The sequence below is a fragment of the Esox lucius genome, chromosome 20 (assembly GCF_011004845.1).
Source record: "Esox lucius isolate fEsoLuc1 chromosome 20, fEsoLuc1.pri, whole genome shotgun sequence".
Classification (NCBI taxonomy): domain Eukaryota; kingdom Metazoa; phylum Chordata; class Actinopteri; order Esociformes; family Esocidae; genus Esox; species Esox lucius.
In genome coordinates, this window is record NC_047588.1 from 25,027,412 (window position 1) to 25,049,384 (window position 21,973).

At 43.5% G+C, this 21,973-nt stretch overlaps 2 protein-coding genes across 3 annotated transcripts; both read left to right on the forward strand.

Moving 5' to 3' along the window:
- The first annotated feature begins 6,121 nt into the window (after positions 1-6,121).
- wu:fe05a04 lies at positions 6,122-12,097 on the forward strand. Of its 2 annotated transcripts, XM_010894153.5 has the most exons (5): positions 6,122-6,254; positions 6,415-6,505; positions 6,903-7,832; positions 7,970-8,949; positions 9,307-12,097. In XM_010894153.5, exons 3-5 carry the CDS (start codon positions 6,908-6,910, stop codon positions 10,960-10,962), a joined length of 3,561 nt encoding a protein of 1,186 aa, XP_010892455.2. In that variant the 5' UTR covers positions 6,122-6,254; positions 6,415-6,505; positions 6,903-6,907; the 3' UTR covers positions 10,963-12,097. The 2 variants fall into 2 exon arrangements, with proteins under 2 accessions (XP_010892455.2, XP_010892454.2); XM_010894152.5 differs by having other exon boundaries at positions 6,122-6,505.
- Positions 12,098-13,174: 1,077 nt separating this feature from the next.
- On the forward strand, positions 13,175-16,390 carry si:ch211-79k12.2 (uncharacterized protein LOC568844 homolog). The gene is made up of 3 exons (XM_010894151.5): positions 13,175-13,402; positions 13,648-13,822; positions 13,944-16,390. The coding sequence occupies exons 1-3, from the start codon at positions 13,376-13,378 to the stop codon at positions 15,410-15,412; spliced, it is 1,671 nt and encodes a 556-aa protein (XP_010892453.2). The 5' UTR covers positions 13,175-13,375; the 3' UTR covers positions 15,413-16,390.
- The last annotated feature ends 5,583 nt before the right edge of the window (positions 16,391-21,973 follow it).

The following is a 21,973-nucleotide window of genomic DNA, read 5'->3' on the forward strand; positions in this document are numbered from 1 at the left end:
CTGGGATGTTTTCTGCTTTCAGGAATTGTGTACAGATCCTTGCACCATGGGGCCGTGCATTATCATGCTACAACATGAGGTGATGGTCGTGGATGAATGGCACAACAATGGGCCTCAGGATCTCGTCACGTTATCTCTGTTCATTCAAAATGCCATCAATAAAATGCACCTGTGTTGGTTGTCCATTACACTTGCCTGCCCATACCATAACCCCACCACCACCATGGGCCACTCGATCCACAATGTTGACACGCTGTCTGCCATTTGCCCTGTACATTGAAAACCAGGATTCATCCGTGAAGAGAACACCTCTCCAAAGTGCCAGACGCCATCGAATGTGATCATTTGCCCACTCAAGTCGGTTACAACGACGAACTGCAGTCAGGTCGAGACCCCGATGAGGACGACGGGCATGCAGATGAGCTTCCCTGAGCTGGTTTCTGACAGTTTGTGCAGAAATTCTTTGGTTATGCAAATCGATTGTTGCAGCAGCTGTCCGGGTGACTGGTCTCAGACGATCTTGGAGGTGAAGATGCTGGATGTGGGGGTCCAGTGCTGGTGTGGTTACACGTGGTCTGTGGTTGTGAGGCCGGTTGGATGTACTGCCAAATTCTCTGAAATGCCTTTGGAGACGGCTTATGGTAGAGAAATGAACATTCAATTCACGGGCAACAGCTCTGGTGGACATTCTTGCAGTCAGCATGCCAATTGCACGCTCCCTCAAAACTTGCGACATCTGAGGCATTGTGCTGTGTGATGAGTGGCCTTTTATTATGGCCAGCCTAAGGCACACCTGTGCGTTTATAATATTGTTCAGTGTACATTAAGAAATACTGCAGTGTTAGAAGACTACTTCAACATGTTCAGGATCACCTTACCGCAGTTAGAGGACCCAAGGTGCCTCAGCAATTAAAATTAGACAGTTAATTTTTTTTATTTTGCCACACAAAAGCCAAGAGTGATTCTATGGGCCCATGGACGTGTGACACACCAACGCAACGGGTAAGCATCCGAGATCAGTGCAGTGTTCCCTGTGCCTCCGAAATCCTCAGGCTGCCTCCCTTGGTCCCAGGCACACAGGGTGAAGCCCATTTTGGATACTTTACTGTCTTGAAGAATCCCTGAGCCACCTGTTTTTCAAAACCTCATAGATCATTCTGAAAGAGGAAAGGTACTGCCTGAGCTTGGAAGAACTTTGGGGGCACTTTATGGTTGATGGCTGTGGATACAGGGTACTCTCTGCATACTCCACACACCTGGAAAACATTGTCATTCTCCTTCCTGATAAAATCCAGATTTCCCCAATGACAAACTCCTGTGACCTCAATGGCAGTGAGAGGACTTGGTCTTCATGTGTCATGACAAAACTTCATGACAACCCGTCTCTCCTTCCTGTACCTCACCTGTTGGTAAACAATTTCCCGAAGAAGCTTCCTGCCCTTTTCACTCACATTGGTGATGGGAGCTAGGCGTGCTTTATTTGGATGAGGGATGTACTCAACAGTGGGCCAGGAAGCAAGGGTGCGGCTGGGAGGGGTCAAAGGGCAGGGGATATCCTGTGGGGAGGGAGCAAACCATATTCATATACAACTAAATATCTACAATTTAATCAAAATACACAAGGAAGTAACTTACAAAGCTCCGACCAATTTCTTATTCTTGGTACTAAGTATGTTCTGGCATTTGCTTCTTCTGCCTATTTCCCTGGTACGGTTTGATGTCTCCACATTCGCTGCACTTCTTCAGGCTTTCGTCCGGGATGTGCTGCACGGAGACCAGGTTTTCCTTTACCCTCGTCAGGCTCTCCTCCTGGGTGTCAATCCACTTTTGCTCCTTGTCCAGGTGTTCCCCCAAGGCCTGGAAAGCAGGGACCACATCCACTGGAGTGACAATGCTTTCAGGGTGCACACCGAGACAGGCAAAGCATTGTACTGAGGGCTGATGTACTGCTGCCACATGAATCTGTTTAAAAAATGTAATCAAACACATTGCGCTGTTGAGGTATGATATGGTATGATTTGGGCCACATATCTACACACACCAAACGGTTAAAGAAGCTGAATCTGACTCCCCTTGAGTATCTGAACCGTCCTCATCGACATTATAGTCATCATCACTCTGTAGGTCAGAAGGCATTGGTCACCATCCAATCTCCACACTCAGAGAGTTACTTAAATACATGCTACCGAACTTACAAAAAAGTCTGGTTCATTGAAGGAACAGATTAACATATTGTTTTTCTGGTTCCGAGCCACTTCTATTTCGTGCTCATTCGTCACGTTCTCTGATACTGTCCTGCTTTCATAATCCTCATCATTGCTCTGTGGATCAGAGGAGCCAGCTACTCAGTTGTAGAGAAGTTTCCTTACAGTGGCATAACGCCAGAAAGATATAGAAGATCGTAAACCTCTCTTACCTCACGTTCACAGACAATGAAAGTATTTAGGGAGATGTTGTTAGATCTCGCTGAGGAGCACCTCTCCTCATGTGATGTCCCCATCACCCAAGTTGACCACCCAGACTGAGTACATAGACAGAGACAAGTGCCCAGGGCGACCATAATGTACAGCCATTGGCCAGGATGTGGATAGTGAGTGTTCATTTGTATTGAAGCGCCCATAACATTAGGGGATGGTTTGGTTAAATGGAAAGATGGATCTATTTGGCGTGTCTCAGTATGGTACAATAGAGAAGTCTGACCTGGCAGGGAGTTTCTGGTATAATGGCAGAGATACACTGGTTTAGTTGCAAAAATCTGTCCCCAGATGTCTGGTTTTTGTCATACATTGTGACGATGGGCTGTGAACAAAACATGAACATATTTGTCATAGATTGGCTCATAGTTAAATAACTTCTTTCAAATGCAGTTTAAATGATTTATCAATATATCAATAAGAAATGTAATGTACTTACAGGCCTGTTGTGGGTCTTCACATTGGCAGACTGTGAAGATGACAATCAATTTCAAATGAGGTTACTACTTGTTTTTAGTTTGTGATGAACACACAGTTAATAGACTTTCATGCATAACTTTAACGTTTTGGTGTTTTGACAGTGTAAAATCTCAGTGTAAAACCGGGCAAGATGCCTTTTATAAACATATTTACTTCAATCAGCTTGACAAAAAAATATATTTGCTTATTTAATCAATATTAATAAACGTTTTAATGGCTAGGTGGTGTAAGCCAACAAGAAACTTAATGTGAAGTGGATCTAATCCCCTATGGAAGAAATTAATGGTGTAAGAACCGAAAGAGACGGTTTTCCATTTGTGCCGCGATGTTTTATGGGTTTATGACTCATAATATTTTGGTCAGCTGTTCAATGCAATTATTCTTTCAATAAATAAGATTTATAGCTAGTTACCTTTTGCTCTGTTAACATGCAGGTCAATAATAAATAGTATTGGCAGTGGCGAGCATGGAGCAGGTTTTATTGAAGGACCTCTTTGTATTCTCCTCCATGTTGCATATTCTGACCAGTCTTCCAGTCCCTGCCACTGGGAAGCATCTGCACTACATGACACTCCCACCCGATGCTTCACCATAGAAATACTATTACTCAGGTAAAGAACATACCTGGTTTTTGCCCGACATAGTGCTTGGCATTCAGGACTAATTGTTCAATTCTGGTCTCAACAAACTAGAGAATCTTTTTGCAGGCAGACAGGACTTCGGTCTAGCCTACCATTAAGACCTGATTGTTGAAGTGCTGCAGAGATGGTTGTCCTTCTGGCAGGTTCTCCCATCTCTGCGGAGAATCTCTTAGCTTTGTTAGAGTGGCCTTGGTTACTTTCCTGACTACGGTCTGTCTTGCCCTTATCGCAGTGACTGTTATTCCTGTGTTTGACTTATTTGTCTCAGAACGGGATTGTACCGGATCGTTCTCTCTCACACTGTTCTGCCGTCCAGAAAAACTGTGGTGAGTCTGCACTTAGCCTAAAGTTTCCATAAAATGCCAAGGACCTCTATCAACATTCCTCTCACCACAACTAATCTGTGTCACATACCATGTTTGGAAGAACAGATATATACAGCTCTCTCAATTAAAGGTATTGAGATAGGATTGGATTGTATTCCTTTATTTCATGATTTAACCCATTAACAATCAAACTCACAGTATTCAATAAGTCAAACCCCTTAATGAAGTGATATCAAAAGTCTTCCAATTGATGTCCCAGATTTTTTTTTATATGAATGGAGTATGCAGTGCCCAAACAATGGACATCATACATACAGAAAAGTAGCAATTGGTCATGATTAAAGAACTACAACCAAACTATACACAACAAAATATTTATTTGCCAGGAACATAGAAAACATGTAAACACATTTACTTTAAACTGAGAAGGCTGTAATGCTCTCGCCAGAGGTTGTTACTCAGGTTTTTTGGCACTTGTTAGCCACACACCATATTTGGGAATTAAAATAAATGATCTAATCAAATTAAAAGCAGTTAAAAGTTTCCTTTCTTTTGGTAGGGTTTATTTCATTATTGTTGATTTTCTTCTACCAATCCATGTCATTGTTCGCCCAGTCATTGAGCACAGAGCAATATTATTTCCCACCCTGCTCACTCTGCGCTCTGGGGGAACAGCCCATAAAAAGTCAGCACTGCCCATCTACTCTGCTACAGTATTACAGACAAAGTCACACATTGTAGTTAGCAACATGAGTTTAGTGGCGAAACCAGCACTTGTCATTTACTTTATTGCTCACCAGCCAGTGTGGCTACAGGTTTTCTAAGTTACTAGCCACTCAACTTTCACTAGCCACAATTTTGTTGTTGGGAAATTACATTTTATTTGATTAAATTTGACTATATAGAAAGAAAATAATAAGGAAATAAAGAAAGAAATAATACTGAAATAAACAAATACATAAATAAATATATACAGAAATATAAGATTATGGAAATATAAAATAAAATAAAAAAATACAGAAATGAATGATCAAGGAAGTAAATAAATAGGGAAATAATATTGATGAATACATATATTATTATATTTTTATTTATTAATATATTTATTGATACATTTATTTATTAACTTATTTATTTCATATTTTGACGAGCTTGGTCCCCCATACCCACCTGGCAACACTGCCGATGCGGATAAAGTTTCCTTCTACCGTCACATTAGCCGCAGTGTTTCGCTTGTCTTTTATTTATGAGTGCAAAATCATATTTTACCATGCCGACACACAGAGGCAGTGCGTGATTTGGGGAAGGTGGTTGCCTTTGAGTTTTGAATGCAAGAAAAAAAAATATATTTAGATATATAGAATGTTACCCACCAAAGTGGCTAAGAGGGACTGCGTTACACACCACAGCAAGAGAATAGTACCAGGTCACAGCAAAACATATCTTCATGAAAAGCGAGAGGGAGTAATCCCTCCAATTTCAGCTGGCAAGGGGATAAATACTACTGTCAAAGAATGAATGTGTTAAAATATAGTCCTAGAGTTTCACACATTGAAAAATGATTTACTTTGTTCTTTTAGTGACTATCGCCAAGAATAAAATTGAGATGAAGAAGTAATGAAAAAGAGAATCACTAACACATCGGCCTGCTAGATAACCCAATTATTCATTTGGAAATGCAAGGACATAGAGAGCAAATCCAAACAGTTCCACAGCGAACATCAGTGTGCGTAACTTTATATTCAGGAAACATCATACTAACTGACCAATGGTGAACATCAGTGGGCGTAACATAATATTCAGTGGGCGTAACTTAATTTTCAGGAACCCCCATATTAAGTAACGCCCCAGACTTGCGCTCTGCAAATATACCATACTGGTTAGACATGGTATATTTGGGTATATTGGCCATACCACTATACCACACCCCCTTTTTCCTTATTGCTTACATATATCACGGCTATCAGACAATCTGCTTTCAGGATTTAAATCACCTGCTTTAAAAGATGAAATAACCCTTATATGTAAAAATAGCAATGCAATTAATTATTGAACTAATTCGACACTTTTATTGACCGACCACACGATAAAAATAAAATTTGACTGCTTACCAGGGAAACAATGGATGCGGAGTTCACCCTAGTTTGCAGTCTCGCTTCAGAACATTTTGTAATACCCCTCCACGACAGTAGGGGTCATTAGGTCCTAATACCAGGGTTTGTGCCACTGTCAATGTGTTGTTGTAATACTCCTCCATTTCTATAGGGGTCATTGGTAGGGAAAGGACAGGAGATTGTCGGACCATTGTTGTTGTAAAAGACGGAAGGAGATCGGTGAGTGAATCAATTACAAGAAAATGTGTTACAAACAAATTGAACATCTTAGGTTTTAATCGGGATTTAGGTTGTCAAATACTTACTAGAGGAAGCGTTATACAGTTTTACACAGCAATCAACAAGATAGATCTTTGACTATTTTTCGGATATTGAAAAGGGCATGCCTTCATCCCGATGGCCACAAGGTGTTTCTGGCCAGGTGGAGCTTGTGAAAATTAGCCATACTCACCGTTGCAATCAGAACTGAGGTAAGCTGCCGATGTCCTTAACGTCATGATTTATTTACTGTTATTTTGTCAACATTTCTGTCAATAGTTATAGTAGTTAGTTTCGATTGACCTAAGACATTTTTGCTGTTGTGATTTTGTAATTAGTCTGTGTAGCTAAGCAGCTAGCTTGCCAGCTACCTTTAAAGCAAAATGGTGAATGTTGTCACAGTCATTTATGCGCTCTCTTACTTTCATATCTTTTATTGTCAGGCCCTGTATTCATACGTTTCTACTTTCATTACCATAAAGCATTCCACATTTAGTTTTTAATAAGTAACTTTCATAGTCATTAGTATTACAATGTATTGTACCTCGTTATATAAAATAGTGGTTTTATATAATGGCTTGCGTTTATTATTATGTTAATCTTTTCCAGCCACCATGTCAGACTTCACTATTGATATCCAGCTGACCGAGCTAGGATTCCCTGACATCTTGCAGCCCAGAGAATCCACCTGCGTAAAGGAGACACCACTGCCTTCAGCTGCTGTTAATACTTGCATCTCCTCTGCACCCTTGACCAACCGCCAAACTCTCAGTTCGTCTCCTGCGGCCACCCCTGCTGTTCTCGACACAGGACTGGTCAGCGTAGTGGATCAGCAGGTTTCTGTAGCCTCAGAGACTGCTTGTCCAACACAGCTGGTAATTTCACAGTCTGACCCTCACGTTACAGTAACTCCAAGCCCTTCTGGACCTTCTCAGACGCTGACAGGACTCAGCCCACCTCATCCTTCTACGGACCAACATGTGGCCGTGGCCCACACTTCGCCCCCTGGGACTCCCATGCTCCCTAAGAGTGAAAGCAAAGGTCTTCTCCAAAACCCTAAAATAACAAAAAAAGTCCTGATTTCGGTCTCTCGTGTTGGAACAGGAACTGTTTTTACTACTGTAACTCCTTCTTCGACTAACGTACAACCACTTACTAGTTTATTTGCTCCTGTCATCTCCTCCCCTGTTGAACAATTAGCAACCATTAAGAATGATTCCAAGCTGTCACTGGGAGACAAGACTGATAAGATTCAGATTACAAAACCTGTTGACACAATAAAGGTGGTTTCTTATGAAGCTGAGGAAAAAGAAAAGGGAGGAGCAGAAAGTAAAGGAGGGAGGATTGGAATTGAAGAGAAAGGTGTTTGCGCTGATGATGCTGATAATGGAAAAGCGCCAAGAACGAAAGAGGAGAAAGAAATTGTGAATACTGTACTGGAAGATTCTGACGAAACTGATGACAGTGAAGTTTCTGAGAATGAAGATGATGAGGAGGAGGAAGAGGATGATGACGACGATGATGAGGAACTGGGTCCAGGTAGACTAGTTAACATCATAACATCTTTAAAAATGTGTTGTGTTTAAAATGTTGCAATTATAATTAAAAGTTCAAGTTCACTTTGTTTCTTTACTCTTCATATTTGTTTGTGCCATCCTTCTTCCCTTGCCTATCAGAAGCGTCTGGAGGTTCAGGCGAACACCATTGTAGTGTTTGTGACCTGGTACTATTCTCCAGCTTCCAGCTCCAGGAGCACATGAACCTGCACACAGGGGCACGCCCCTACTGCTGCGCTGAGTGTGGCAAGCGCTTCTGTCAGCTGGCCAACTACCGCTCCCATCTACGGACCCACGCCCAGCCCCAGACCGCCGTCCCTGCCGTCGAACACCGCTGCCGTATCTGCCTTAAGGGCTTCGACTCTCAGGAGGGTCTCCAGGAGCACCTGACCAAGTCCCACTTTGAGAAGGAGTTCTACGAGTGCGACATCTGCAAGCGCATCTTCACCTGCCGGACCAAGTGTGAGGAGCACATGGAGGAGCACAAGCGCAAACTGGCCGGCAACGTGTGCCGGCAGTGCGACCGTCGCTTCCGCCTGCGCCGTTCACTCCGCCGCCACGAGGAGCGGGGCTGCGTTCGTAGCTACCGCTGTACCGACTGCCCGCTGAGCTTCAGCCGCAAGAACACTCTCCTGAGGCACAGTTTTTCTCACCTGGGCTTGCTGCCCTACACCTGCGTGCAGTGCCGCCGACACTTCCGCTTAGCCAGGCTCTACCGTAAGCATGTGTGCGACCCGGAGCGGATCCACTGCGTGGCCTGTCTGGGCGTCTTCCACAGCCGCAGCGACTTCCAGAGGCACAAGAAGGAGACGGGCTGCTGGGGCCAACAGGGGACCAGGGGCGATGAGATCAGGTGTATGGAGTGTGGCCAGGCCTTCTCCACCGCGGAAGAGCTGAAAAGGCACGCCGGGGCCCACCAGAGGGTGATGACGTGCTCTGAGTGTGGCAAGGGCTTCCGCTCGGCCCTGATGCTGATGTCACACATGGGGGGTCACGCGGGGTCAAGGCCTTGTCTGTGTAAGAACTGTGGCCTGGGCTTTCCTCACCAGCAGGGTTATGAGAGCCACCTCAAGGACTGTGGACTTAAACTCCATCCTGTGGTGAGTGTGATTTGGAAGTACCACATTTGTGTGTGGCTCTTTGAAATTTGTATTTGGTTTGAAAGAGATTGTTGGGGATTTTGGCAGTGAGGTCATTTATATACTTCCTGATGCTGTGGATAAGTTTTACCTGCTCGTGCAGTTTGACGCAAGTTGCCGTCTTAAGTTTGCGTTGTTGCCAGCTTGCATTCGAGAAACTACAATGAGAAGAATTTGTATTAGCTCGCAAAATAAATGTCTACCTTTATATTGGACAAACACGTGAAAATGTCATCTGACTCTAGGGAAGTGTGTAACATCTTTAATGACAGAATCATCTTTAATGACAGTGTTCACTGTAAATCTTTCTTTGTGTAGATGGCTCAGAAGAAACCACGAAAGGAGGTACCTGCCGCTCCTTCCAGTATACCCCAGCTCACTCCAAGGCGTCTCCCCATCCCTCCTCTTGTGAAGAAATCTGAGAGAAATGTATCAGTGCCATTTCCTACCCCGGTGAGAATGCCAGGCTCTGTCCTTACTGGAGCGCCTATGGCAGTCCCTGCTCCTACCCCAGTGAGAATATCAGCCGTGGCTCCTCTCAGTGCTCCTATAGAAGTCCCCGTTGAAGTCTCTAACCCCACTGCTGTCCGTGTGGTGAGCCCTGTCGAACCTACTAAGGGGGTGTGGAAGCTCAGCCTGGACAAACAACCTCCTCCTGGGGTGTCCCTGGTCATGTTTGTTCCTGCCAATACCCCACTGGCCTCTGGCCTTTCTGGCCCATCTTCTCCCTTTCCTCAGCTTCAAGGAACCCAGCCCCTGTGGAAGATACTCAACCCAGCACCAAATCCAGGACCACCTCTGGTGCTGGGCCAGTCCAGTCTCACCTCTGAGCCAGTCCTAAGCCCAATAGCAAGGGAAAACCAGTCCTACTCTTCAAATTCCCCCCTTGATCTAGTTATTAAGACCGGTGGCTACAAACAAGAGCCTGCTAATATACTACCTCTTGATCTGTCTAAGAAATTGACTCCTGCTAGTCTTTCAGTCAAGGCTGAACCCATAGATCCTGGGTTTTCAGAGGAGAACAGAGATGTATTCACAGGTTATAGAGTTGATAGTAAGGACAAAGTCTTTCAGAGCAAGAAAGGGGAAGTTTGTAAAATGGAAACTATGGCTCAGAAGGGGGGAAATAGAGAAGAGAGTGGAGATAAAGCCAGGCAGAATGACTGCATAGATAAGGAAACAGTACAGGCAAAGACTCTGAAGGCATCAAGGCCAGGTGTCCCATCAGCACTGCAGATCCAGAATGATGTCACGCAGACAAAATCTCAGAAGGATACTGCCGTAATGGATTCAGTGAATCGGCTGAAAGTTGAGGCAGTCAGCTCTTTACACTCTGAATTGTCTCTGGGCTTAGTGCAGATAAAGCAGGAACCAGTGTCTCCTGATGCTTATAGTGGAACACAGAGCTCAGACCTCTTCCTGACTGGTGCATTGAAGAGGGAGACTGAGCCAGATGTGGGTCTGGACTTGAGGTGGGACGGGGGCACCCCTGGCTTGGTGCTTGACTTGAGATTGAATGTGGGGCACACAGCCAGTGTCAGTGTTGCAGAGAAAGCTGAGGAGAGTGATATGGCAGTAGACATGGCTGTGGGTCGGGACAGCGCGGAGGTGGCTGTTCAGGGTGGAGTGCAGGAGAGCAGCGCAAATAATTATGGATTGCAGGAGAAAGAAGTGGTGGATAACGGAAAAGAGGAGGAGAAGGAGGAGGAAGAAGAGGGCAAATCGGAGGAAAGGATAGCTCAGGTTAATTTGTGTCTGACCCGTGGTAATGTTCTCCCTTTAGGAGAGGATGTAGCACAGAACTGTCGGCTGCATGCAGAAGAATCTGATGGCTCTGTTGTGGAGCCCGGCCGTAATCCGGAAACACAGCTCCCCTCTCCTATTCGCTCTGCTCCTTCCTCACCACCATGTAAAAGAAGAAGGTCACTGAGGTCAAGGGAAAAGCCTAAAGCCCTTAATAACTGTTTATTATAATATTGTTTAATTTAGACAACTAAGATTGCTGATGACAATTGTTAATTAGTCTGCCTTATTGTATTGGGGAACAGAATAAAACAACCACGGGACCTACGTTAACAGTTTATTAAATTATAATAGCAATACATTTTGTGAATTACTTGGGTGCCTCTACATTATTGTTTTGCACTCTATGGATTTTGTTTCTTTATTAACATCCATTTCAGAGGATTTCCATTTGCTGAACGCCAGTAAAACGCCTGAACCTACACTCCCAAATGATTTATTTTACATTTTTATAATGCATAGTATTGTTTTAGGTATCTACCAGTTAGAGCTTAGTGAGCTACATGTCAGTCATAGTTGGTGTGATGATATTGAGATTAGGTTAGAGAGGCAACTGTTTTCTCTAGTAGTTATTTCTATTTTACAGTGGTTGGCTGTAAGTTGGCTGTAGGATCCCAGTGTTACCACACACCTTTCCCAACATTCCATCACTATTTTACTTCCATTTGCATACTTCATTCTTGAGCAGAAAAACAGGTATTCACCAGTAATAAGGGCCTATATTGGCCGTGATGACAACAGTTAAGTAATTATACAGTAACAACAAATTATTTCACTACTGTAAATGTAGGTTTCATGTAATTTTTTTTACCAGCTAATAACTTATTTGTAATTTTGTGTATGTTGTCTAGTCTTCACTTGAATGTCAATACATTTTTGTTGATTTTGTAAGCTGCTGTAATGGACTTTGGGCACAAGGTTTTTATTCAGGTACTGTACATGGGGATTGTTAAGGAACCACGATTTTATTATTTGCTGTCAACATTGAGAAATGTTTCTTGACACTTCTGTTCAATTCAGTTATTTAGCATTAGCTCTTAGAGTGACTTGCAGCAGAAAGTGTTTACATTTTCATACTTGTCCTTTCTGTTTTTAGATTTCTGTTCCATGCTGGGTATTATATGCAAAAAAGTCGATGTGTTGTCCCATTATATACTGTTGAATAAGTTTGTATGTATATATTTTATCACATTGAATGTTACCCCAAAGTCAAACTGAACAGATGCTGTTTTTTTGTTGTTGATTTTTTTAACTTTCTGGCCTGACTTCTTAAAGGATCCAAATAAACATAAATGTATCTTCACTAGTACATACAGTATGTGATTTTCCTCTTGAATTTTGTGAAATCCAATTTATAATTAAGCCCTGACTTTGTTGTAGCAACTGCCAGCCAACTCTGAAAAGTTGATGACAAGATGTGTCTTCTGAAGGACATCCAATGCTGTTGGATAATTTTGCATTGCTTAAGCTGGAAGACACCAGAATCCTTGTGCACCGGATGGAATGCATTCTCTGTTGTAGCTGTACTGAGCTTGCATACGACCAAGCTGCCCAATGGAGTCGCTTTGAGGCAAGGAAACCATATTTGATTACCATCCCCAAAACCTGGACGGAGGTGCCCTTTTGCACTGACCTGATTCATAATAAAACATTTTTAATTACTTTTAGCGAGGAACACATTCAAACCCCAATATTTTTATAAAATATTATAATGGTGTCTTTGTTGATCAGAAAAGTGTTATTGCCTAGACCTGAAGTAATAATATAACTTATCTGCAAAAATACGTAACGTTCTGAAACTAAAGATTCGTTAATATCTAGCTACTTGCAGTTGAAGTTAGATACTACTTACATCAACTTTAAAACTCTGTTTATCGCTGACACGGATTAAACACACTCTAGGACAAAAAGTTTAATAGAAAACTCCATTGAGCTTGTTTGTTTAATCATAGGCTAGCCTAAACCTGTGTGCGAAACCGGCCCTAAAGATTCCAGTGTTCCATATGGAACTTTAATGTTTACGACAATTCATGAGAAGTTTATGGAATATATATGATTTTATCGTCTTTATGAAATTGACAAGAGCCATGGTAATAACTAAAAACACAGGCAAGAGCTTATCGATATCTTGCATTTAGTTTGATGTTTTATGGCAATCCATACTATATAGATTAAATATTTTTTGTTTATTTCTATTAATTCAAAACGTGTTAATGTAGATCAAACGCAAACGTAGGTCTGGTAATCATACATCAATGCTTTACATAAAGACTTGGCAACCGCAGTAAATGTATAAACACTCCGTTTGAATACTCCACCAACGTCTGTAGAGCTCTGGAAGAAAAAGACTACAAATAGTGTCACATGGTAAGAAGGCCCGGAAATAATTTGTCGAAGCTTATAAAAACATAACCAGGGAGATGTGGCGGTCGCGTGCCGACCACACAGACCTTTCTAGTAGATTTCTTTTTCGATCGTTCTCCCGTTCGGTTAAATATCCTACATTCTTTTTGCTTCGTGGTAGGCTGATGAAAACCAAACAGACGGGAATAGCTGGGCAGATCGTCACCCGTTATTGTTCTAAATGGACAAAGACAAGTTTGCTGTGAGCGTAAGTAGGCCTGTCAATAAAATGAACGTTTTGTAATATTTTGTGATGACTGTGTGTAACCGTAATAAAGTTACATTAAAGCACCTTCTTGGATTACAGTCGAGTTTTAAAATAACTACTTTACATATTGTTTAAACTGTAGAAACAATGTCAAATGTTAGCCTCATATTAAAGAATGTACTGTAAGTCACGTTTAAATTGTGTGTTGTAGTTTAAGCAATCACTAACCCCCCCCACCCCCCCAGCATGGCCCATGCTCCTGGTTGGAGATGCACCAGTTCATTGGAGACCTGATGGTTTCTGGGGAGCCTGTAGGACTGAAAGATGCCCCACCAGCAGCCTCAGCACAGCCCAGACAGACCCATGCCCACGAAGAGAGCTGCAGAGAAGCCCGAGACGGAGACAGCTGTGGACCACAGGGTGAGTGGAGGACATTGTGATGTAATAAAAAAGGACAAGAACTGCTAGGGAGATGGTTCCCTTTGTTTTTGTACATACTGCTAAGTTGGTGTAATACTATATTTCCCCCTCTTGTACACAGCCCAGCACTCCACCTGCACTTGCCCTGGCTGCCCTTACTCGTTTTCTCCTACCTTTGTCCAGACCTTAAAGCCCAGAGAGACTGTGTCCTCACAGCTCCAGGCCAGCCAGCCCCAGAGACAAGACAAAGAGACTAGTACCCATAGCCCCAGCCCCGCTCCAACTAGTCAAACGAGCCAGGGTCCTTCATCAACAAACCCCCTGCCGCACATTCCCACCTTTCCTTGTCTCTGCTGCCACCGGGGGCTCCAGGCCTGTGCCCAGCTCCTGCACCACAAACAGGGGGCTGCCGACTTCCCCTTTTCGCACGCACACACTCACGCCTACCACCACCGCTGCCCCCTGACCTCCTGCCTGCCCCACCATCACCACCACTCCCACGCTGGCCAATCCCCTGCCACCCTGCCTTGCCTTCCCTGCCAGTGTTCCTTTCCCTCCTGCTCCCAGTTACTCCGTCACCAGCAGAGCCACGCCAACCCCCAGTCCCAGGACGGAGGGGTGACCACTGTGTCCCCGGCGCAACACCCGTGCATGCACTGCTCCGCCTCCTTCCCCCGGCCCTCACAGCTCCTGCAGCACCAGCGCGCCCAGCACGCCCACAAGGCCGGCGGCTTCCTGTGCACCGAGTGCGGTCGTGTCTTCAACTCCCACTCCAACCTCCGCATCCATCTCAACGTGCACACGGGTGCGCGGCCCTACGCCTGTCCCGACTGCGGCAAAAGCTTCAGCCAGTCGGGAGCGTTGAAGATCCACCGCCGCATCCACACCGGCGAGAGGCCTTATGCCTGCCCCTACTGTGGGAGGGGCTTCCCTCACCTGGCAGGGGTCCGGGCCCATCAGAGGACCCACACAGGGGAGAAACCCTTCTGTTGCACCCAGTGTGGGAAGTGCTTCACGCAGTCGGGGGCGCTGAAGATCCACACCAGGATCCACACCGGGGAGCGACCTTTCCTGTGCAGCCTCTGTGGGAAGGGTTTCTCAAACCGCTCCGGCATTCGCTTCCACCAGCGCACGGTCCATGGGACGATGTCGGAGATGCGCGGAGTTGGTGGAGCCGGTGGGGCCCATAAGGGAAGACCGGGTCTCAGCACCTCCACTGGTCCCATGGGACACGCCGGTGCTGTTCCAACCGGGATGAGCCGTAACCGCCACACTCATGTGAGCTCCAGCACCTCTGCCCCTGTCAAAGTCCTCCCCCTTGGGTCGCTGTTTGCGCCTTCAGAACAAGGTCTGACTGTAAGCCCAGACACGGAGCCCCAGTCCCAGTCCAGCAGACTCCAGACCCCCTCCAGGAGACCAGAGCCAGGGAGTAGCAGGGAGAAAAGGGCTCTGCTGTACATCTGTGAGGACTGTGGGCAGCGTTTTGGAGATGCTCCTTCCAGAAACAGACACCAGTCTCTGATGCACTACTCTACAGAGGTGGGGGGGGAGGCGGGGGACTCTGGTGAGGAGACACAAAGAGATGGGTGAAGGAGAGATGGATGATGGTAGCTTGACGCACTCCATTGTTGGATAAAGGGCAGACAGAGATTTGGGAAAATGGAATGGAGAAAAGAGTGACAGACTCTTACATTACCTTTTTTCTTTCCTTGCCATTCACCATGTAGTAATTTAGCAGAGGGTCTTATCAAGAGCAACTTACAGCAATTAAAGGTAACTGTCCTGCTCAAGGACAGAATGAAAGACTTTTCACTTTACTAGCTTGGGGATTTAATTCAGCAACCTTTCAGTTACTTGTTCGAAGCTCCAACCTCTAGACCATCCTCAAAGGTGTAGTAAAGGAAGATCAGAGAATAGAAAGGGAAAATACAATGGAAGTGTCTCCATCGGTATGATATTTCAATAATATTTTAGAAATGATTGTGTATTTGCACTTCAAATATAATCCAGGCTTTGGGCATCCTTTTGCTGCAGTTCTCGGTTACTGGAAGTACATGTTTTCTTTACCATCTTATTCAGAGCCTTAATTGTTTGAAATCCATCAAATCTGGTTTAGTAATATACACAAAACACACCAGATAATGTCATTTTGATTGTGTGAAATTGTGCATTACAGGTAAAGCGTTAAAAGACGATATGCTGTGCACTAAGTGGGTGAGGAAGCAACTCATTATCCGCCATTTGTAAATTAAATCTATAGACAGTTGATCCAATGTGGCTGAGTATTCCGAGTGACACAAGTGATTATTCACGATTCAAGGTGCTGTTTTTTTCCATATAGTTTTCAAAATCCAGACAATATGAAGTTTGTTGACTACACTGCCACATGACTTAAGGCTTGATTAGGCCATACAAAAAATACAGCTGTTAGAAATGCAAAGTTTTGCAACCATAAATTACAATTTCTCTTGGCGTTATACTTCTTTCAGGATTAGGAACCATGTAACATTAAGTGGACAAAAGGTTCATACATGGCTCTGATTTACTAAATACCTTGTTATAATTGGATGCTTTTGTATCTCTTTTGGCCTGTATATCACTATCTGGGGCATTGTGACTTTGATCGCAGATAAATGATGTAGATTATTTCAATGTAAAATGTTCATATACCATATGTTACTTTCATAATAACAGATACATTAAAGTTGGTTTAGGGATTTTATTTAAGATAAATATCTTCACATTTAGGTTATTCACTTTTCTACAAGGTAGTTTGTTAATATTTTGTTAATCGACCCTATTGTCAATGGCTTGAAATCGCCATCTAGTGGATATTTACAAGCACAGCAAAAACACTGAAAATATTGAAACTTCAGTGCCAGTTCCACTGTCTCAGAAATGCCCACCCATTTTTCTCAACTATGTCACAGATTTGTAGAGGATGGTGCAACAGACAGGCACAGTGTACATTGTAACAACAGACAGGAACATTGTAACAATGGTGCAGTACAATACAAATGTGAAAAATTGCTTTTTTTGGACACAGCTCATTGGTTTTTGACATATTGAGCTATTTGCAGGAGCTGTCAGTTAAGAACAAGTGGGCAATGATCAGCAACAATGTTGTTGACAGTTCAGTAAAAAGCCTCATCTGACAAATCTAATTTCCTGTATTTAGTGTAAGCAGCATGAGCCATAAATACATGCCTATAGCGGAGGTGGTATGGTGTGCAGAATGTTTTTCTGGTAGAACATACAGTATCTCACAAAAGTGAGTATACCCCTCACATTCTTGCAAATATTTGATTATATGTTTTCATGTGACAACACTGAAGAAATGAAACTTTGCTACAATGTAAAGTAGTGAGTGTACAGCTTGTATGACAGTGTAAATTTGCTGTCCCCTCAAAAAACCTCAACACACAGCCATTAATGTCTAAACCGCTGGCAACAAAAGTAAGTACACCCATAAGTGAAAATGTCCAAATTGGTCCCAGTTAGCCATTTTCCCTCCCCGGTGTCATGTGACTCGTTAGTTTTACAAGGTCTCAGGTGTGAATGGGGAGCAGGTGTGTTAAATTTGGTGTTATCGCTCTCACACTCCTTCATACTGGTCACTGGAAGTTCAACATGGCACCTCATGGCAAAGAATTGTTGCTCTACATAAAGATGGCCTAGGCTATAAGAAGATTGCCAAGACCCTGAAACTGAGCTGCAGCACGGTGGCCAAGACCATACAGCTGATCAACAGGACAGGTTCCACTCAGAACAGGCATCGCCATGGTCGACGAAAGAAATTGAGTGCACATGCTCAGCGTCATATCCAGAGGTTGTTTTTGGGAAACAGACGTATGAGTGCTGCCAGCATTGCTGCAGAGGTTGAAGGGGTCGGGGGTCAGCCTGTCAGTGCTCAGACCATACGCCGCACACTGCATCAAATTGGTCTGCATGGCTGTCATCCCAGAAGGAAGCCTCTTCTAAAGATGATGCACAAGAAAGGCCGCAAACAGTTTGCGGAAGAGAAGCAGACTAAGGACATTGATTACTGGAACCAAGTCCTGTAGTCTGATGAGACCAAGATAAACTTATTTGGTTCAGGTGCTGTCAAGCGTGTGTGGTGGCAACCAGGTGAGGAGTTCCAAGACAAGTGTGTCTTGTCTACAGTCAAGCATGTTGTTGGGAGTGTCATGGTCTGGGGCTGCATGAATGCTACATGAGTGCTGCCAAGCATGTTGGTGGGAGCTACAGTTCATTGAGGGAACCATGAATGCCAACATGTACTGTGACATATTGAAGCAGAGCATGATCCTCTCCCTTTGGAGACTGGGCTGCAGGGCAGTATTACAACATGATAAAGACTTCAAACACACCTCCAAGACGACCACTGCCTGGCTAAAGAAGCTGAGGGTAAAGTGATGGACTGGCCAAGCATGTCTCCAGACCTAAACCCTGTTGAGCATCTGTAGGGCATCCTCAAACGGAAGGCGGAGGAGTACAAGGTCTCTAACATCCACCAGCTCTGTGATGTTGTCATGGAGGAGTGAAAGGGGACTCCAGTGGCAACCTGTGAAGCTCTGGTGAACTCCATGCCCAAGAGGGTTAAGACATGGCTGGAAAATATTGGTGGCCACACAAAATATTGCCACTTTGGGCCCAATTTGGACATTTTCACTTGTTTAGACATGAATGGCTGTGTTGTGTTATTATGAGGGGACATCAAATTTATACAAGTTATAAAGTTATACAAGCTGTACACTCACAACTTTACATGTAGCTAAGTGTCAAAAATGTCTTCAGTGTTGTTACATGAAAAGATATAATCAAATATTTACAAAAATGTGAGGGGTGGTCTCCCTTTTGTGAGATACTGTAGGTCCCTTTACCAACTGAGCAATGTTTAAACACCACAGCACATCAGATTTTTTTTTTCTGACTAGGTCCATCCCTTCATCCCTAAAGTTCTCCCTTTGTCGTATGGATACTTCCAGCATGTCAGCAACATACTTTATTACTTATTACAACACCATTTCCAAAAAAGTTGGGACACAGCATAAAATGCTAATAAAAACAGAATGCAATGATGTGCAAATCGTTTATCTCTATATTGAAAATAGCACAAAGACAACTCATGAAATGTTGAAACTGAGGAATGTCATTTTTTTGGAAAAACATGCACATTTTGAATTTGATGCCAGCAACACGTTTCAAAAAAGTTGGGACAGGGGCATGTTTACAACTGTGTTGCATCACCTCTTTTAACAATACCCTGTAAGCGTTTGGGAACTGAGGAGACCAATTGCTGTAGTTTTGAAAGTGAATTGTTTTCCCATTCTTGCTTGATATAGGATTTCAGCTGCTCAACAGTTCAGCGTCTCCTTTGTCATGAATTTTGTTTCATAATGCACCAAAAGTTTTCAATGGGTGACAGGTCTGGACTGCAGGCAGGCCAGTTCAAGTGAAATGTAATACGTGCAGAATGTTGTTTGGCATTGACTTTCTGAAATAAGCAAGGCCTTCCCTGAAAAATAAGTTGTCTGGATGGCAGCATATGTTGCTCTAAAACCAGTATATATTGTTCAGCATTAATGGTGCCTTCACAGATGTACACTAATGCACCCCCATACCATCACATATGCTGGCTTTTGAACTGTGCGCTGATCAGAAGTCGTATGGTCTCTCTCCTCTTTAGTCCAGAGGATGTGGCTTCCATGATTCCCAAATAATTTGTCAGCCCACAAGACAGTTTTCCACTTTGCCTCAGTCCATCTTAAATGAGCTTGGGCCCAAAGAATGCGTCACCGGTTCTGGTTTATATCTGGTTTCTTCTTTGCATGGTAGAGTTTTAACTTGCGTTTGTGGTTGCAGTGACATACTGTGTTTACAGGCAATAGTTTTCAAAAGTGTTCCTGAACCCATGCAGTGATTTCCACTTCCGAATCGTGTCTGTTTTTAATGCATTGCCGCCTGAGGGCGCAAAGATCACAGCCATCCAATATTGGTTTTCGGCCTTGTCCTTTCCGTGCAGAGATTTCTCTGGAATCTTTTAATGATATTGTGTACCGTAGATTATCACGTCCCCAAACTCTTTGCAATTTCCCGTTAAAAAAATGTATTCTTAAATTGTTGCACTACTGGCCTAAGCAGTCCTTCAGATTGGTGAACTCCTACCCATCTTTAGTTCTGAATAAACCTAATTAGCTATGAGATTTTATTTTGCATGACACAACTTTTCCAGTCTTTTGTTGCCCCTGTCCCTGCTTTTTTGAAACGTGTAGCTTGCATCAAATTCAAAGTGGGCATATATTTTTCAAAAAACAAAAACATTTCTCAGTTTCAACATTTGATATGTTGTCTTTGTACTTTTTTTCTATTGAATATAGGATTTAAATGATTTGCATATCATTGCATTCTGTTTTTCTTTACATTTTACCCAGCATTTTTTGGAAACAAGGTTTGTATTATACAATACATATTTTTTTGGCCAACCAACCTAGTGATGATTTTGGTTAAGGTTAGCCTCTGGAATAGTATAAATCATAATGACGGCATTTTCACCCATTACACTCCCAAGCAATGTGACTTTGGGACTTTGATGCATGGCGTTAAACTAAATGCCAAATAGCTGTTAACGTCAACTGTATACACCCGGTGCACCAGCATAACTGTTTTCCTCCCTTTAACCAGGTAAGTCAAATAAGTATTCAACCTTGAGGATTAGGTCGAAGAAGAGAAGGCATGTCTCAAATTTGACAAAGTATCCTTGGCTAGCTATTTCAGTTAGTATTTAATAGCATACTACACTCACCTAAAGGATTATTAGGAACACCTGTTCAATTTCTCATTAATGCAATTATCTAATCAACCATTCACATGGCAGTTGCTTCAATGCATTTAGGGGTGTGGTCCTGGTCAAGACAATCTCCTGAACTCCAAACTGAATGTCAGAATGGGAAAGAAAGGTGATTTAAGCAATTTTGAGCGTGGCATGGTTGTTGGTGCCAGATGGGCCGGTCTGAGTATTTCACAATCTACTCAGTAACTGGGATTTTCACGCACAACCATTTCTGGGGTTTACAAAGAATGGTGTGAAAAGGGAAAAACATCCAGTATGCGGCAGTCCTGTGGGCGAAAATGCCTTGTTGATGCTAGAGGTCAGAGGAGAATGGGCCGACTGATTCAAGCTGATAGAAGAGCAACTTTGACTGAAAGAACCACTCGTTACAACCGAGGTATGCAGCAAAGCATTTGTGAAGCCACAACACGCACAACCTTGAGGCGGATGGTCTACAACAGCAGAAAACCCCACCGGGTACCACTCATCTCCACTACAAATAGGAAAAGAGGCTACAATTTGCACGAGCTCACCAAAATTGGACAGTTGAAGACTGGAAGAATGTTGCTCTGATGAGTCTCGATTTCTGTTGAGACATTCAGATGGTAGAGTCAAAATTTGGTGTAAACAGAATGAGAACATGGATCCATCATGCCTTGTTACCACTGTGCAGGCTGGTGGTGGTGGTGTAATGGTGTGAGGGATGTTTTCTTGGCACACTTTAGGCCCCTTAGTGCCAATTGGGCATTGTTTAAATGCCACGGCCTACCTGAGCATTGTTTCTGACCATATCCATCCCTTTATGACCACCATGTACCCATCCTCTGATGGCTACTTCCAGCAGGATAATGCACCATGTCACAAAGCTTGAATCATTTCAAATTGGTTTCTTGAACATGACAATGAGTTCACTGTACTGAAATGGCCCCCACAGTCACCAGATCTCAACCCAATAGAGCATCTTTGGGATGTGGTGGAACGGGAGCTTCGTGCCCTGGATGTGCATCCCACAAATCTCCATCAACTGCAAGATGCTATCCTATCAATATGGGCCAACATTTCTAAAGAATGCTTTCAGCACCTTGTTGAATCAATGCCACGTAGAATTAAGGCAGTTCTGAAGGCGAAAGGGGGTTAAACACAGTATTAGTTTGGTGTTCCTAATAATCCTTTAGGTGAGTGTATGTAACAATATATGCATACAGATCAAGTCCAGAACTACACATCCTTTGTCTTGCCAACTAACATTAGCTGGCATCTAGCTAGAAACGAGGCTGTAAGCTAATGTAATGTTAAAGGTTAGTCATATAGACAGACCA

Coding starts and splice junctions, on each gene's coding strand:
- wu:fe05a04 (XM_010894152.5), top strand. CDS start 6,908: ATGTCAGACTTCACTATTGATATCCAGCTGACCGAGCTAGGATTCCCT. Junction 7,833..7,969: donor TGATGAGGAACTGGGTCCAG/GTAGACTAGTTA, acceptor CTTGCCTATCAG/AAGCGTCTGGAGGTTCAGGC. Junction 8,950..9,306: donor GACTTAAACTCCATCCTGTG/GTGAGTGTGATT, acceptor TTCTTTGTGTAG/ATGGCTCAGAAGAAACCACG.
- si:ch211-79k12.2 (XM_010894151.5), top strand. CDS start 13,376: ATGGACAAAGACAAGTTTGCTGTGAGC. Junction 13,403..13,647: donor AAGACAAGTTTGCTGTGAGC/GTAAGTAGGCCT, acceptor CCACCCCCCCAG/CATGGCCCATGCTCCTGGTT. Junction 13,823..13,943: donor AGACAGCTGTGGACCACAGG/GTGAGTGGAGGA, acceptor TCTTGTACACAG/CCCAGCACTCCACCTGCACT.